General features: G+C 43.3%; 1 protein-coding gene across 1 annotated transcript in view; it reads right to left on the reverse strand.

The window, feature by feature from the left end:
• Nucleotides 1-17189, reverse strand: part of LOC124804792 (acetylcholine receptor subunit beta-like 2) — a 308830-nt gene that overhangs the window by 73180 nt on the left and 218461 nt on the right. Inside the window, exons 8-9 of the mRNA XM_047265120.1 lie at nucleotides 13520-13678; nucleotides 3009-3139 (exon numbers count right to left, since the gene is read on the reverse strand). Of these exons, the coding sequence (XP_047121076.1) occupies nucleotides 3009-3139; nucleotides 13520-13678 (290 nt within the window). The remainder of the gene's footprint in view (nucleotides 1-3008; nucleotides 3140-13519; nucleotides 13679-17189) is intronic.

Raw genomic sequence — 17189 nt, forward strand, 5'->3', positions numbered from 1 at the left:
TATGCACCAAAAAACATAAAGAATCATTAAAATACTTAATTTTTATTTGTCCTAATAAAAAATTGAACTTAACATCCAAAATCTGATTATTTATTGGCTTTAAGGTGGAACAGAGTTCGCCGGGTCAGCTAGTTAGTTTATAAATGACGTTTAGAATGGTGTTTGAAATTACCTGTCTTCGATGTGCTTTTCTGATTATACTCAAACACAGAAACAAAGACTTAATTATAATACAGTCTATTAACGTGACTAAATATGTCAGATATGGAGATACGAAACAGCTGTGGCGGATTCATTTCAGTTACTGAGTTTCATCGAGTTGATAATCATCTGACTGGTTTTGTGGGTTGGGTCACAATTTCTCTCAAGTAGATACTGCCTCATCTCTGAGTAGCATTTACATCCAACGTCCTCAGTTATTTGATGGATATTTTCCAACTTCTGTCTTCTTCTCTTCTTCTAGAGTTTTTCCCTTTATGGCTCCTTCTAGCGCAGATGAAGTCATTTATTAGTGTTTTAACGTATATCTTCTCATTCCATCCTTTCATCTAATGATTTCCATATATTCCTTTCAGACGATCCAGCAGTTATTGTCTTCAATTCTTATTTCACAAAATCTTCAGAATCCCTCTGCAAAACTGCATCTCAGACGCTTCTATTTTCTTCATTTACGATTTCAACTCTGACAACTTCCGCACACACTGCAGTGCCCCAGGCGAAACTTCTCAGGAATTTCTCGAGTTGTGGCCGATATTTGGTGCGAGTAGAATTATTTTCGAGAGGAACTACCTTCTTACGTGAGGAAGTCTGTTCCTTTTTTTTGTATACAATTGGATGCAGTCACAAATTACTCTTAATTCTCACAGTGGGAGAACGCTTCGAGTGAAGTTCAAACTTGTGCAGAACACCTTCTCAGACGGTACAAGCGAAGACGCGGTCATTCGTGACTTCACACAATAAGTTGCGAGCCGATAAATTTCAGAGAGTCATACACGCAATATAAATAGCCTCGTTGTATTTACACTGCCTGGCAAAGAAGGGAAGCAAAGAAGGAAAATGGTTAAACATCAATGTAACTTAGTTCTCGTACGCTACTGGCGGGTATGCAAATGATTGAGAGTTGCTTTTCTCTGTGAGAGGTGAATTAATGTTGGTCCGGTTTAGAGTTCTTATCAGGCCTGTTAGGCTACGTAAGACGTGTGAATAGCATTAGATGCTGAGTGATCACTGTGAAAGACATGTGGATGCTGTGACTCGTCAAAGACAGTGTTACCAGCACCTGACAGAATTTTGATGGTGCCATATTGTGGATCTCCATTTGGCAAGACGATCAATTTGTACAATATCTTCATTTGTGGGACTTTAGGATGAGACACTGGCTCAATGTTGGTCTCCACGAGAACGTGAACGAGAAATAGTGGTCGTCAGGGTTCCATTCAGTCACGTCTGATCACCACAAGGGAGAATCACTATATTGCATACAAGCACATCGCAACTCCTGCATATCTGCCCTTGTCATCCGAGAACGAGTGCGGACTCCTTGCAACATTTTGTGTCATTTTACGCCAATGGTCAGAGACTAGTAGCAGTCTGTCTAGGGAATAACTGGCCCATGCGTAAGCTGTCGCTAACGCCTCAACACAGACAGCTGCGTTTGGATTTGTTCCACGACTGGGAAGCAGGAACTGCTGATGAACTGAAGTTCTGCACTACCAGGGATGACCACCGTTGGTGAATACGGCGGGGAACTGGGGAGAGGTCCAACTTTTTCAGTGAGAGTCACAACGGTGGTACTCGTGGTGTAATGATGTGGGGAGTCATCGAGTATGATTTGAGGTCACGGCTGGTAGTAATTGACGGTAAACTGACAGTACAAACGTACATAACGGACATCCTACGTCCTCATGTACGACCCCTCATGCGACGGTACTGAGGTGCCATTTTTCAACAAGACAATGCTCTTATATACATGGTACGTGCCTCTATGGAATGTCTACATGATGCTGAGATACTCGTTTGGCCAGCAAGATACCCATAACTGTCCCCGACAGAAGATGCATTGTATCAGCTGGTAGTTCAGCTATGCCCTAGTGACAATACCCAAAGTGTCAAAGGACCGGTTACAACAGGTGCGCACTAGTTCGACCCAGCAGAGAATACAACGGTTTTGTCACACCTTTACTGGTTGAATCAGTTAATGGATCCAGGCCGCAGGGAGCTCATACTAACAAGTTCTGTGTAGTACTGTCTCTATATCGTAATCACTGAAATAACGCAACACACCCCCTCAACCCATGAAGTTTCATTCCGTTTCCTCCTCCATTAATTGGTGCTTCACTTCTTTTGTCGGTCAGAGTAAACTGAGATAGAACTGGACAACGACATAATCAATAACATACAGTAATGGTATGTAAATGAATGTTTCATGTGCAGTGTGTGAATTGCTTTCCATGCTGCAGTGTGCGATCATTATAACTATTGAGAGAGCAATGTGTTTACTCATCTGAAGCGCGCCTTCAGGCGGCCTCTGCTGCCACGTGGATCAGCGTCCGCGTTCTGCTCCTTATGTAAGCGAGTAATAGATTCCGCCTCCATATCGCCGACCGTTGGTGGGATATTCTAGTCATTACTCCACAAAGGTATAGTACCTTTCGTCCTTCTTGCGTTCGTCATGGGTCGTTTTGTTGCCAAAGTAGAATTTCTTAAGCTCGCCTACAGATTTTTCCTTAATTTCGATATTAAGAATGTTAATCTCATTTCTGCTAATCATCAACACTTCGATCTTTCTTTGGTTTAGCCCTCAATCCATACTCTCTGTTGAGAACGACCATTCATTTCGACAGGTTCTGTAATTCTTCTTCAGTTTCATAGAGGTTAGCAAAAATGCCGAATGTTATTAGTAACAGATTAATAAATCTTAGAGAAACAATACTTGACAGCAAACTGGTTACATTCTGCGTGCCTACCTGACCTGTAGCGGTGTGTGGCAAAGTCAGGGAGGCTGTTACCTGAGGAGTGCGGCTGGTTCTGGCGGCAGGAGTCGTCATGGTTGTTGAGGGCTGACTTGTAGGCAGTGGCAACGCTCTCGAAACCCGGGCTGCCCTTCACATCTGGAGGGTAGGGGTCGCTGATGCTGTCCCTGCACACGGAGCATTCGCTGCGCGCACAGTTAAGGGCACCACTCTACAGGCCGCTCTACTGCCGCTACTGCAGCTGTTATTGTGCCGCTGCTACTGCTGCTACTCCTGCTACTGCTGCTGTTACTGCGCCGCTGCTGCTACCACTACTGCTGCTGCTACTGCTGCTATTACTGCAGTCAGTGCTCTGCTCCCACTATCACTACTGCTGCCGCTACTACTGCTGTCACTGCGCCGCTCTGCTACCACTGTTGTTGTTACTACTGCCGCCACTGCTGCCGCTATTGCTGTTACTGCTGCTGCCACTGCTGTTACTGCTGCTGCTACTGCTGCTACTACTGCAGTCAGTGCTCTGCTCCCACTATCACTACTGCTGCTACTGCTGCTGCTACTACTGCTGTCACTGCGCCGCTCTGCTACCACTGTTGTTATTACTGCCGCCACTGCTGCCGCTATTGCTGTTACTGCTGCTGCCACTGCTGTTACTGCTGCTGCTACTGCCACTCTTGCCACAACCGCTGTTAGTGCTGTTGCTAATACTGCTGCTACTGCTGCCGTTACAGCTGCCACTACATCTGTTACTTCTACTGCTGCTGCTGTCGTCTTTGCCTGGTCAATGTCGCTAATTCCCTCCCTCTCCCCCCAATCCTCCCACCCACAGCTACATTAATCCATAGTAATATTAGAAACATGACTGTAACTCTGCAACATTTTCATGACTAAATCGCCGAATTTTTATGAAATATGATGTGGACAGAGATTGAACGCTAAGGAGGAGCACAGGCCACTTTAGAAAATAATAAAAAAAGTATATTGATCCTTAATAGGGTGAAGCAGGGAATTGAACATCTGAATCACTCAGGAGACTTGGAGGGTTTATAGATTATTCTGCGACACTGCAAATCCAGTGTTGACTCGTATGTGTGGTTTCTGAAATTATAAAAAGAACCGGCACATCATCTGGCGAAGCTGTACAGTTTTTACTGCGAATTGCTGTGGAGGTACAATGAAATAGTCCGATGTTAATCCCAGAAACCATACTTAAAACCGCTGTGTCGAAAATCCTAAAGAAATAATGATATTTATTTAACGATATTCCCCGCAAACGGAAGTCTGATCTAGAGAGCTCGAGTTCTGAAACTTACTCTAACCCAACGAACCTCGAAGCAGTCTCAGATCCACCTGAATTTATGCAGAGCATCACGTGACCGTAAGACCTAGAGACGCATCATAACAGTCACAAGCCTGTCGCATTTTAGACGCTGAGCGTCCCATGTATTTATAGCTTCGAGATGCCTGAAGATCCACAATGATCGCGCCATTAATTGCCATGCACCGAAGACAGAAATTTCATGCTTTTTTTATTTTAAATTATTGCAATTCAAACTAAAAACTGCTTTTGGAATGACTATAAATAAAACTCAAGGGCATACAGTCAAACCTACCTGTGTGCATTTAGAAGCCGGCCGGAGTGGCCGAGCGGTTCTGGGCTCTACGGTCTGGAACCGCGCGACCGCTGCGGTCGCAGGTTCGAATCTTGCCTCGGGCATTGATGTGTGTTATGTCCTTAGGTTAGCTAGGTTTAAGTAGTTCTAAGTTCAAAGGGACTGATGACCTCAGAAGTTAAGTCCCATAGTGCTCAGAGCCATTTGAACCATTTTTTGCATTTAGAAAAACTGTTTATTTCTTATGGACAATTCTATGCAGCGTGCTCACATCATCCAAACCACGAAACCTTTACATCTTTGCAAAAGAAGGTAAGGCCAAAAATGTTTTATTATATAACTGTCTTGAATTAAGGTACTGCAACAAATAACTGATAAGAAAGAAAATTTTTTGTCGTTTTTAATATTTTTGATCTAAGATTCGAAGTACGGCGTATAATACAAATAAATTCATTATATACTTACATACACTTGCTACACACGACTTGTGACAAAAAGAGCGCCCCTATTAAACTGTTGACGATTTACAAATGCAGACATGTTACTGAGACCTCAGAGTTTCATGCTGTATATACCACTCACTTCCTAAAGACCACATCACTCAGATGAGCATTATCTTTATCGCAGCACTCATGTAGACGAGCTATGACGCTGCTAGGCCAAGTGTTTTCCATTACAGCAACAGGAACACCGAAGACTTCTCTACGGACGTTAGCTTCAAGCGCCTGGAGGTTTTCAGGGCGAGTTTCGGACTTAACATACGCTCAGAGGAAGAAGTCGGGAGCCGTGAGATCCGGTGGACATGCTGGCCAAGACGCGTCACTAAATCGGGTGACCAGACGTCCAGGAAACGGTTCACACAAATCAAATGGCTCCAAGCACTATGGGACCTAACATCAGAGGTCATCAATCCCGTAGACTTATAACTACTTAAACCTAACCACACACATCCATGCCCTAGGCAGGATTCGAACCTGCGACCGTAGCAGCAGCGCAGTTCCGGACTGAAGCGCCTAGAACCGCTCGGCCACAACGGCCAGCTGGTTCGCACAGTTCGCCCATTGACAGTAGAGCGGTGTATGTAGGTGCACCGTCCTGTTGGTAGCACGTGATTGGACAGGGATAGTTTAATCTGAAGGAAGCTCGTTGGGTAGCTACTATTGACTTCGTTTCAGTGTCAAGCTCTGCCACACAGGCACGGTATTCCACACTCCACTTCAACTGAATTTCCCACTCCCTTGCAGCGCTGCTGACGTGTCACCAACTACCTGGACAGGCACCTTCAGTCACAACAGACAACTGAAAAGGGGCGCTCTTTCTGACTCACCCTGAATTTTATTCATACATACATACATACATACCTATGTATATCGCTACTATCCAGATATTTTTAAGTTACTTGTGTACATAGTCAGCATCACTCACCTTGAAAACATAGTGATAAGCGATCACAGTTGCAACCCGACAGATGTCAATACGGTAATCGAGTTCTTGCCATACCCGTCCCAGCATGGCATCGTCGACTGTGGCAGTCCCTTCCCGTATTCTCTCCCGGAGCTCTTCTACATCACATGGTAGAGACGGTACATACACCAGATCTTTAACGTATCCCCACAGAAAAAAGTCACATGGAGTGAGATCTGATGTTTCGGGAGGCCATTTCACGAAACAGCTATCCCCTTCTGTACCATGGTTGATCCATCGATGCAGCAGCTCCGTGTTCAGGTACGCACGAACTTTAGGATGAAAATGGGGTGGAGCCCCATCCTGCTGAAAGATGAACGGAGAGTCCGATTGCATTTGAGGCGTCAGCCATCGTTGCAACGTGTCCAAGTAGGAATATCCAGTGACAGTGCTCCCGTCGAAGATGAATGGCCCGTACAGTTTTCGACGTGACAAGGCACAAAAAACGTTTACCTTTGGTGAATCACGCTCAAATTCAATGCATTCGTGTGGATGTTTTGTGCCTCAGATTCGACAATTATGCCTGTTCACTTTCCCACTAGTGTGAAAAGTGGCTTCGTCGCTAAAACTTCAGTGATCAACAATGCCATCCCCATCCTCATTCAATAGTTGCGACTGCGAACAAAACTCAAAACACTTGTCTTTGTCGTTTCATTGTGCTTCTGCACTAGCTCCAATTTGAGTGGTTTCGTAGACAGAACTTCCCACACTCTCACTGGAACCATTTCGAGTTAACGGGATGCTCTACGCACCAATTTCTTTGGACTCCTTATGAATATCTCTCGTATGTGCTCCACATTCAGTTCACTCACATTGGGATGTCCGCTTCTCTTTGCCGGGCACAAGCAACCTGTCGTAACGAATTTGTTGTGCCAGCGGTAAATGGCCTCCCTTGTTGGTGGCTTCTTGCCGTACTTCGTTCTAAGCATCCGTTGAACAGCTGTAGCACATTTGTTTTTGTTGAACCCCAGCACACAGAAAGTTCGCTCCGCACCTGAACTCGCCATGTTTGCGACTAGCGCTGACTACTGGCAAATTACCAAACTACGCTGTGGTTTCTCTTGAAAATGACATATGCATGATATCTGTACACTGTTTGGTTCTTGTGCAATAAATAACTGAAAGTGTTCCCGGACTTTATGTACATCCTGTATTTTGACACTAATTACAAATGAAAACGACATCTGATTTTCACATGTCTGACATATCAGACATCACTCATGTCTATAATTCAATGGGCGCGACGCCAGTTTGATGGAAAAGTTTCAGTGCAGATGCACATCCAACTTCTGAACTCTTACGGGAATGAGAAATCTGGCAGTTCATGGACGGTGCGAGCTGGGACAGAAGCCATGTCCAGTGTGACACAAGGCATGTCTGGATGTCCGAGGTGGCTTAGGTAACCGTTCTAGAGAAGCAGAGTATCCCGGGTCATGCCCCGGTTGGTAGAAAATATTTCCAACTCTCACAGTTACATTGCCGCAATGCTCTCTGCATTACTTCATTACTTCCTTCCTGTCTCTTTCTAGCCCCATTTTCTTTCTACTACTTCGCCCCAACTATTTATGTAGGTTCTACATGATGGAGAGGTTTCTGAAAGATCACTCGATCTGCTGTTGCCATACACGCGTATAAACGATAACGAAATGGAGTTCAGCAGACACCGTAAACAGTGAGTCTATGAAGATGGTATTCTGGCAGCGCGTCGAGCCAAATACGAGTTTAATGAAAGAGAAACAGGATTTAGCAAGATGTAAAGGATGGAGCCACCGAAGTCCCGATTATACGTAGCCGTATCAGAAATTTAGATACCAGGGAACACGCCTTACAGGTGCAGATATTCAATTAAATGAGATAATACAAGAGAGGACAGAAACAGATCCACAATACCAACAGTCTCCAAACGTTTCTTTATGATCATGAAACACAGACGTAAGGAAAGAAATTTCAATTATGAAAGGTGGGTCCTCAGATTACACTGCACAACATTTTTCATTTGCCCCCTACATAAAAATAAGTTATTATGAGTAATTTTCGTAAGGTGAATTCAGATTTGACGGCAGTTTTTCTCCATCACATATTTTTTTCATTTGGACATCTTTTTTTCCTCCGTTAAGAAAAATACTTCTATTTAATTGAAGTAAATTTCAATTCTTACGCAATTCCTAAGCAATAGACGATATGTAAATAGGTGTGACACATATAGTGAAAAGCAAAAGGCATCATCTTACTGCTGTAGTTTAGACGGCGTACGATTTGTATCTTGGCTCCAGAGATGGGGCCCAAGGTAAGTTTTTTGTTCTTCATCTTTGTTGCAGGGTTCGACAGCATGAATGTCATTTACGGCACCAATGGTGTGGCGCGATCAAAAGGATCAGGCCGCTGACGCACTTTGGTCAAGCAAAAATAGCAAAGGTTAGTCTGCAAAACCCAAACATGCTATTGAGTATCCAAATTTGCCCTCAGCCATGCGGCCAGTTCCTCATGACGTTTCTCCACCTCCTAAGCCACCAAGTGATTGGACCATTGATGAAAAAAGTAAAGAGATGGTATCCAACAGCAGTGAGAGCGAAACAGCAGCAGCAGCAGCCAGCACAGCACGTGTTGGTCCGTCTTCGGAGTATTTTGGGCCAGAACCGACATCACTTCGTCGCATTTCGCTAGGAGAAATTAACGACCTCTGTAGGGATTTGATCTGTCACAGGTACAGCCTGAGCTATTGCTTCGCCATTGCAAGGATGGAATTTGTTCGCTCAGGGAGTTAAAGTGACCGACATGTAGGAGACACCACAGTGAGTTTGAAACCTTTTTCTCTACCATCAACGAGTCTGCGCACTGAAGTGACATCAGTGGTTTGTCTGGAGTACTGCGCCATGTTCACGACCTGGGGAATGGAAATTCCTTATTGATTCTTCGAAATCAAGTTCAAAGGCAGTCCTCTTTGAAAATGGTAATAAATATGTCTCGGTTCCAGTCCGATACTCGGTTATCAAGAAAGAGACTTATGAGACAATGCTCAGTTACTTGCACTATGATATGTATAAATGGAATTTGTGTACAGATCTCAAAGTGACAGGGCTATTGACTGGCATGCAACCACGTTTCAGGAAGTACTGCTGCATTCAGTATGAGTGAGACAGTTGCTAAGAGAAAGAACGTTACGAACGTAAACAGTAGCGTAAGCGAAACGCATATTTCCCGGGAAAATTAGTGTGTCGTAGCAGCCTTTTCTAAACTCTGAATAAGTATGTTTCAAACCCCTGCATATTAAAAGCAAGCTAATGACGATACGAGTATGGGTAGAAGTGTTGAGCAGAGAAGGGGAAGCTATTGCGCATCTGAATACAAAATATCCCAGTTTCAGCGGTGTAGAGATTAAAGAGGTAGTATTTATTGGCCCCTAAATACGAGAACTTAAGCTAGATACTTATTTCACCATCTCTTTAAGTGAGACAGAGAAAGAGCCATGGAATGCCTTGAGCTCAGTGTGTGCGTCCTTGGAAATCACAGATCTGATGACCATAAAGAGAAGGTAACCGGCATGGTGTTTCCAACGTATAAAAAAAAATGTTTCAAATGGCTCTGAGCACTATGGGACTTAACAGCTGTGGTCATCAGTCCCCTAGAACTTAGAACTACTTAAACCTAACTAACCTAAGGACATCACACACATCCATGCCCGAGGCAGGATTCGAACCTGCGACCGTAGCAGTCGTGCGGTTCCGGACTGAGCGCCTAGAACCGCTCGGCCACCGAGGCCGGCCCAACGTATAAAGTTTCACGTGTCACCAAAGTTACATTTCCTTGATTACCTTCTTGGCTTTTTCCCTCAGACGTTGGGGGATATAACTGATGAACATGTAAAGCGTTTGCACCAGGGTATTTTAGCACCGGATAGCGGTTTGTTGGGCTGTGGAACTGCAGCATATTGGCAGAATTTTGTTGGACCTTAGTTAGAGACAGTGCAGAACTTGAATACAAAAGAAAAGAACCAAAAAGTCTTACTAAACTTATCCTGGGTGAATCATTTATCTTTCTACGTTTTCGAAATTATGCATTTTCCATAACTCCTACTTTTGCGAATTTTTATTTTCAAATCCCTATTCCCTGTAACCACAATAAGTGAAAACCATAATTTTATCCAGAGGGCAGACAGAAAGTTAAAATGTGTCGTAAAGTGTTTTTAACACCGCGATTTTAAGTGGGCCCGATAGGGTGATTATATTTCCAGGATCCGTAGGGACGTTTTAGAGGAGGGGAAAGCATTCTTGGCAGTAAGGTTGGGAGAACTGGAAAAGGATGCACAGCAAAACTGATAATTTAGGAAATTTAAGAAAGGAGGCTCAAGACTTACTGAGTCAAGAACTTTTTGAGGCCATCTGTTGGTGTTGATGATGATGGTGATGATGCCCAGTCAACACATATCTAGTACATAAACTGTTTCGTTAGTCTTTAGAAATTCTTGATTTAAAATTGTGTAGCTTCTATTAGTCATACAGGTAATGAATTCTTTGACTGCATAAAAGCAGTAGAGCTAGAAATCATCTGATGCGAATTTCAATCGTGATCCAACTGACTGGAGGAGGAGGAGGAGGAGGACGAGGACGAGGAGATCGATGTTTAATGTCCCGTCGACAACGGGGTCATTAGCGACGGAGCACTGGCTCGGATTAGGAATGGATGGAAAAGGAAATCAGCCGTGCCCTTTCAAAGGAACATATCCAGCATTTGGCTGGAGCGATTAGGAAAAATAATGGGAAACCTAAATCAGGATGACTGGAGTTTGAACCATCGTTCTTCCGAATGCGAGTCTAGTGTACTAGCCACTGCGCCACCTTATTCGGTTTCATAGATACCTGCAAGCTTAGTCTGAAAGCTGCATTACTACACAACGGCAGTCATCGTTTTTTTGTTGTTGTTAGTCATGCAGTTCACATGAATCAGACTTACGCCAACATGACAGTCCACCTCGACTCCAGCAAACTCGCAGAGTGCTAGTGGAAAACATGTGGTGGTCTAATATTCACCACTCTACTATAACGAATGCAACTGGATTCCACTAATTAGTGCTGCTTTCCATGAATGTGGGACTGTAAGCGTAGGAAATCACATTACAATCAAGAACACTGACCTGCAAGAATTCTTAACTTTAGTGAGAAAAATTCGTTTCCGACCGAAAAAACGTTCTTCTTTCACCCCTTAAAAATAAATCTTGGTTTGATGAAAAATTTTGTTGAAAGTATAAATCTAGAAGGATAGGCCTCTTAAGTAATTAAGAGACAACCCGCCCGGTTAGCCGCCCGGTCTAACGCACTGCTTTTCCGGGTTGAAAGGAGTGCCGGTCCCCGGCACGAACCCTCAGGCGAATTAGCGTCGAGGTCCGGTGTGCCAGCCAGTCTGTGGATGGTTTTTAAGGTGGTTTTCCATCTGCCTCGGAAATTGCGGGCTGGTTCCCCTTATTACGCCTCAGTTATGCTATGTCGGCGATTGCTGCGCAAACACTTTCTCCACGTAGGCCTACGCGTACACCATAATTACACTACCACGCAAACATTGGGGTTACACTCGTCTGGTGCAACACGTACCCGTGGGGATCCACTGGGGGCCGAACCATACGATAACTCTGGGTTCGGTGTGGGGCGGCGGTGGGGTGAGTGGACTGCTGTAGCCTGTTGTGGGGTTGTGTACCACTGTGGGCCACGGCGGGGGCGAAACCTCTCCGTCGTTTCGGGATGCCCAGTTCAAAACAATACAATTAGGAGATGCAATTTTGTACATTAAGTACAAGAAGGTGACTGATCAGAAATTCGGCAATTGTAAAGGTCCCGCGTTTGACGGAATTTTGGAGGGGAAAGAAATGTAAGCGCGGGAAGTTTTAAAAGGAGACATTCGTGAATTCTTAGGATAAAAAAAAGAGATGAAAAGACAGTACTTCAGCAAATATACCATCAACACGGAAGCATTCCACTTAAAAACAATTTTCTCCACCCACATATTGACTGTTTCCCTCCTAGTTGGCCGGCTGGAGTGGCCAAGCGGTTCTAGGCGCTACAGTCTGGAACCGCGCGACCGCTACGGTCGCAGGTTCGAATCCTGCCTCTGGCATGGGCGTGTGTGATGTCCTTAGATTAGTTAGGTTTAAGTAGTTCTATGTTCTAGGGGAGTGATGGCCTCAGATGTTAAGTCCCATACTGCTCAGAGCCGTTTGAACCATTTGAACCTCCTGTTTGTGAACTCGGCAGTGATGAATTCGGAGAAAGATGCCGTCAGGCTATTTCTTTACTGGAACAACGATGTCAAGGCCATTCTAATAAAGCGGTGCTTCTGGATTACTACTGGTCTGTGTGCAGGGATGTTCTGGAAAACGCTTACAAAGGGGCAACCCAAAAGATAACGATCTCATAAAACCACCTCTTGATTCTCTTCATATTCAGCCAACTACCAGGCATTCTATCAATTTTGAACGCTGAGGATGTAACTACGATAAAGAAAATTTCAAATGGGTTTTCAATGTTCATGACTTATGTCACTAAAATTTATCGATTTCTCTTAATACTTTAACGTAAAGAACAGAATGAGCACAAAGTCTTGCCCTGATTACAAAAATTTATAACAGAACAACCGTTTCACGTAATAAGTTACAGTTGATGCCGTTACATAGGTTAGTGTTAAGAGTTTTTTTTAAGACCACTTACGTTAGTAAGCCTCAGGTTGTGCTCCCTTCGTAGCTCGGAGAATGTCGAGACGGTATTCCAGTTCCCTCTAGGTGTTTCGTAACATGTGTTCTGTTACAGTATCCACAGCAGCTTGTATCCTAGCCTTCAGTTCGTCGACGTCAGCAACTGGTGTGACGAAGACTCTGTCCTTGATATAGCCCCAGAAAAAGAAAGTCAAGGGGCGTAATGTCTGGAGAGGGGAGTAATATCCCGATTGGAAGGAAAGGTCCAACACCGTGGCCACCCCCCTCTCCAGACATTACGCCCCTTGACTTTTTTGTCTGGGGCTGTATCAAGGACAGAGTCTTCGCCACACCGGTTGCTGACGTCGACAAACTGAAGGCTAGGATACAAGCTGTTGTGGATACTGTGACAGAACACATGTTACGAAACACCTGTCGGGAACTGGAATGCCGCCTTGACATTCTCCGAGCTACCGATGGAGCACACGTTGAGGTTTTCTAAAGTAAGTAGTCTTAAAAAAACTAGTAACACTAATCTATGTAACGGCATCAAATATAACTTATTATGTCAAACGGTTATTCTGTTATAAACTTTTATAATCAGGGCAAGACTTTGTGCTCACCCTGTATGTCTACTTATTGTATGTGACAGAAACTAGAGCTAAAAAATTGTTTCATTGTCATATTAGTTTTTTTCTTTCAATCCAAAGCTACTAACAACTGATTCGTGCAGGAAACGTATAAATGCACGCGTTCAGCTACCCACACTTTGCGTGTCCCTCTGTGGGACTTACCTGAAGTCCATGTCGTTCGTGTAGCCGTTGTCGATGAAGTTGTTGTCGTCGATGCAGTCCCTCGAGGAGTAGGGCGGCCGCCGCATCATCAGCAGTCGCGGCATGAAGTGCAGGAAGACGCGCTTCACCCACGGCGACATGCGGTGCGTCGACGGCGACCTGGACACAACGCGACGAAACGTCAGCGTGCGTAATGCGGGCAGCGTGCTGCGCCCTGCACTTACACTGAGGTGGAAACAGCCATGGGATGCCTCCTAGTATCGAGCCGGAAATCGTTTTTTCCGTCGTAGTGCAGCAACTACTCGACGTGGCAGGGATTCAACAATTCTCTGGAAGTCCCCTGCAGAAATATTGAGCCATGCTGCCTCTACAGGCGACCGCAATTGCGAAAATGTAGCTGGTGCAGTATATTTTACACGAACTGACCTCTCGATGAGGTCCCATAAATGTTCCACGAGATTCATGTCAGGTAATATGAGTGGCCAAATCATTCACTCGAATTGCCCATAATTTTCTTCAAACCAATCGTGAACAATTGTGGCCCGGTGGAATCGTTATTTGGGAGTAAATGCAAATGGTCTCCAGTAGCTGAACATAACCATTTCCAGTGTATTATCGGTTCCACGTAAACACAGCCCACAACATTATCAAGCCAACACAGTGCCTTGTTGAGAATTTTGGTCCATGGATTTGTGTGGTCTGCAGCACACTTGGCTCTACCATCAGCTCATACCATCTGAAGTCGAGACTCGTCGGATATAGACTACGGTTTTCCAATCGTCTAAGCTCGAACAGATATGGTCACGAGCCAAGGAGAAGCGCCGCAGGCGATTCTGTTCTGTTAGCAAAGGCACTCGTACGTCTGTCTTCTTTGCTTGTCTGTTAGCACTGACAACTTCTAGGCAAACGCCGCTGCTCTCGGTCGTCAAGTGAAGGCTGTCAGCCGCTCCGTTGATCGCGGTGAGAGGTAATGCCTGAAATTTGATATTCTGGGCACACTCTTGACTCTGTGAATCTCGTAATATTGAATTCCCTAACGATTTCCGTAATGGAATGTCCCACGCGTCTAGCTCCAACTACCATTCCGCGTTCAAAGTCCGTTAATTCTCGTTGTGCGGGCACAATCACCTGTGTACAAATGACAGCTCTACCAGTGCACTGCCCTTTTATACCTCGTGTACGCGATACTACCGCCATCTGTATATGTGCATATCGCTATCCCATGACTTATCTCACTTCAGTGTAATTAGATGTGTGGGAAGTGACAAGAGAAATCAGTAGATTTTTTGAATGTTATTGTGTCCCGATTCCTATTTACAGACATTAGTAAATACCGTAATGTGTTACAAATGTTTTAAGATCTACTGTGGCACCGAAACAGCACTAAGAGCCTACCGCGCACATGTTACAGTGTGATGTTCTGCGGAATGTAACGACTGTAAAAAAATTCTTCAAACTTCTGAAACCAAGAGGGAATTATGCAAGAAGGTTTTTGATGCATTTGAAACTTTGTCTGTTCCAGAACTGTATGTGTGAACGTGGATGTTACCTTAAATCACTTGGTGAATTGTTAATAAGTTCACATTTATGAAACTAGAAATAGAAGCAATTTTCGTTGAGAAAGACATAGTGAGGCGTTATATTATATAGGAAAAGTATGCTATATAAATCTGAAACAATCTTCAATGCATTGCAAGTAATATACAACACATTAAGTATATTTGTAAAAGAAATGAAAACATGCAAGTATTTAAGAAGTCTATGCCGTTGGGGATGCATGAATAATTCACCTTTATACACGTCATAGGTCTGACATTTTCCCCAAGGCTATCTATGATAACTTTTACTGTGTCCTTTGTCTTCTCTGTTTTCGTCGTTTCATATAGTCGGGTACTCAAAAAACTGTTGAACTGATCTTAACGTCTTCATTAACTATAAATGTGTGGTTGAAATTATGTAGGTGAAGTAACATGAGCGAAATGGTATGTGTGTCAAAATTTCTATCAGTTTGGTACGCTGTTAAGATAAAAATTAGTTCCCATTTTACATTATATGCATTATTTAAGCTTCTACAGAGCTGAGTCGTCCATAACATTGTACTAAATTATCAAAAGATCAATAAATATAGTAGTAATTATTACTACTATTGTTACAGTTAAATAACTACATGGAAGCTCCTACGCAGGTATTTCTGATTTTCAAATGGGGCATTTTCCCAGGTATTAACATCTGAAAAGCACAATTAGCTTATCTATTAAGAAACAGTAATATTAATAGTTCTGTTATACAAGAATTCATTACTTTGTGATCGACTAAAAATTAACAATGAAGGATCGATACAATATCAGTTACAACAGCAACAAAATAAATAATTATATGTGCCCTAGATATAGCTACTACTGCCGTACTGGAAGATTTGTAGATGATTTGCTAAATAAAACGAATCTCCTTACTAAAAAATCCGTACTTCTGATTCTGACGGATATGTTATATTCTCCTGCACGTAGATTTGGATGAAAGGACATGGAACTCACGGTAGCCAGTAGAGATCTGAGATTCAAGTTGTTTATAAACGATACTATAAAACTTTGCAACATTGTAGGGTATGCCTTGACGATGCACGTCATCTGAAGCTAATCTTCTTACAGGAGCTCAGATTCTTAAATTTTCACTAAACGGAAAAAGCAGCTGGGCGTACTGCACGCTACGCTTATGTTTAGTGACACTGCAGTGCTGTTGAACTACGAAGTACACTTAACTACAGAAAAGTTTCGCAATTGCATTGAAATCAAACTATGGTTCCAACACGTTGGGCACCCAACACAGTACAGAAATGTGTACCGTCATAGGCTAACTGAAAACTACCCCAGAGTGCTGCCTCCCAACACTATGCTGTATGAGCTCGTTACGCCAGTATAAGAAGATGCTGGACAACCCTGAGCTTCTCACCCATCCCTAGTACGTAGATCAGGACGAAATTCAGACAACAATTAATAAAAACTGCAAAATTTCTTGATCATGGATTTCATACACACAGTGCTCCATCAGGAGTAGTGACGGACCTTGATATTCATGTTATAGATCCATGCTTAGATCTGTGTCGACATAGAGGAAGACAGCTAATAGATTTCACACAAACCGTGGAGTATCCAAGTATGCAAGGATTTTCCTTCCAAATAGAAGAGACACCCCAGACCATCCAGCACATAATACAGGAGTGTACCATTCTCTCATATAAAGAAAGTTCAACGTACATTCTGTCATTGACCAGGGTTACTAATGACTGTACTGACAAATTTAGAATGTTGTTAATATTTGCAACCATTTTCCTCAGTTGATAATAATAACTTCAATTATGTTTTTTTCATAAAGAGAAAAATACTTCCTTTTTTTGCAGCTGAAATTTGTTGTTAAGTTCCAGGCATGTTTCACCTATTCATGTTAGGCATCTCTAGTGTTTCTAATACACATAAAATTATTTAATTACACGTATTTTGATATGAATTTTGTAGTGATTCTGTCTTGTTTGGATCTAGCTATTTCCATTTACAATTCTATGTTTGTATTTTTCACTTAAAATGATTTTGTGTCCTGTACAGGCTGTCGTTTTTTGTTCCACGTGTGGTAAATTCGCATAGTATAGGTTTCAGTCAGTAAACATTTCTCTATA

This window comes from Schistocerca piceifrons, chromosome 7 (genome assembly GCF_021461385.2).
Source record: "Schistocerca piceifrons isolate TAMUIC-IGC-003096 chromosome 7, iqSchPice1.1, whole genome shotgun sequence".
In the NCBI taxonomy this organism is placed as follows: Eukaryota; Metazoa; Arthropoda; class Insecta; order Orthoptera; family Acrididae; genus Schistocerca; species Schistocerca piceifrons.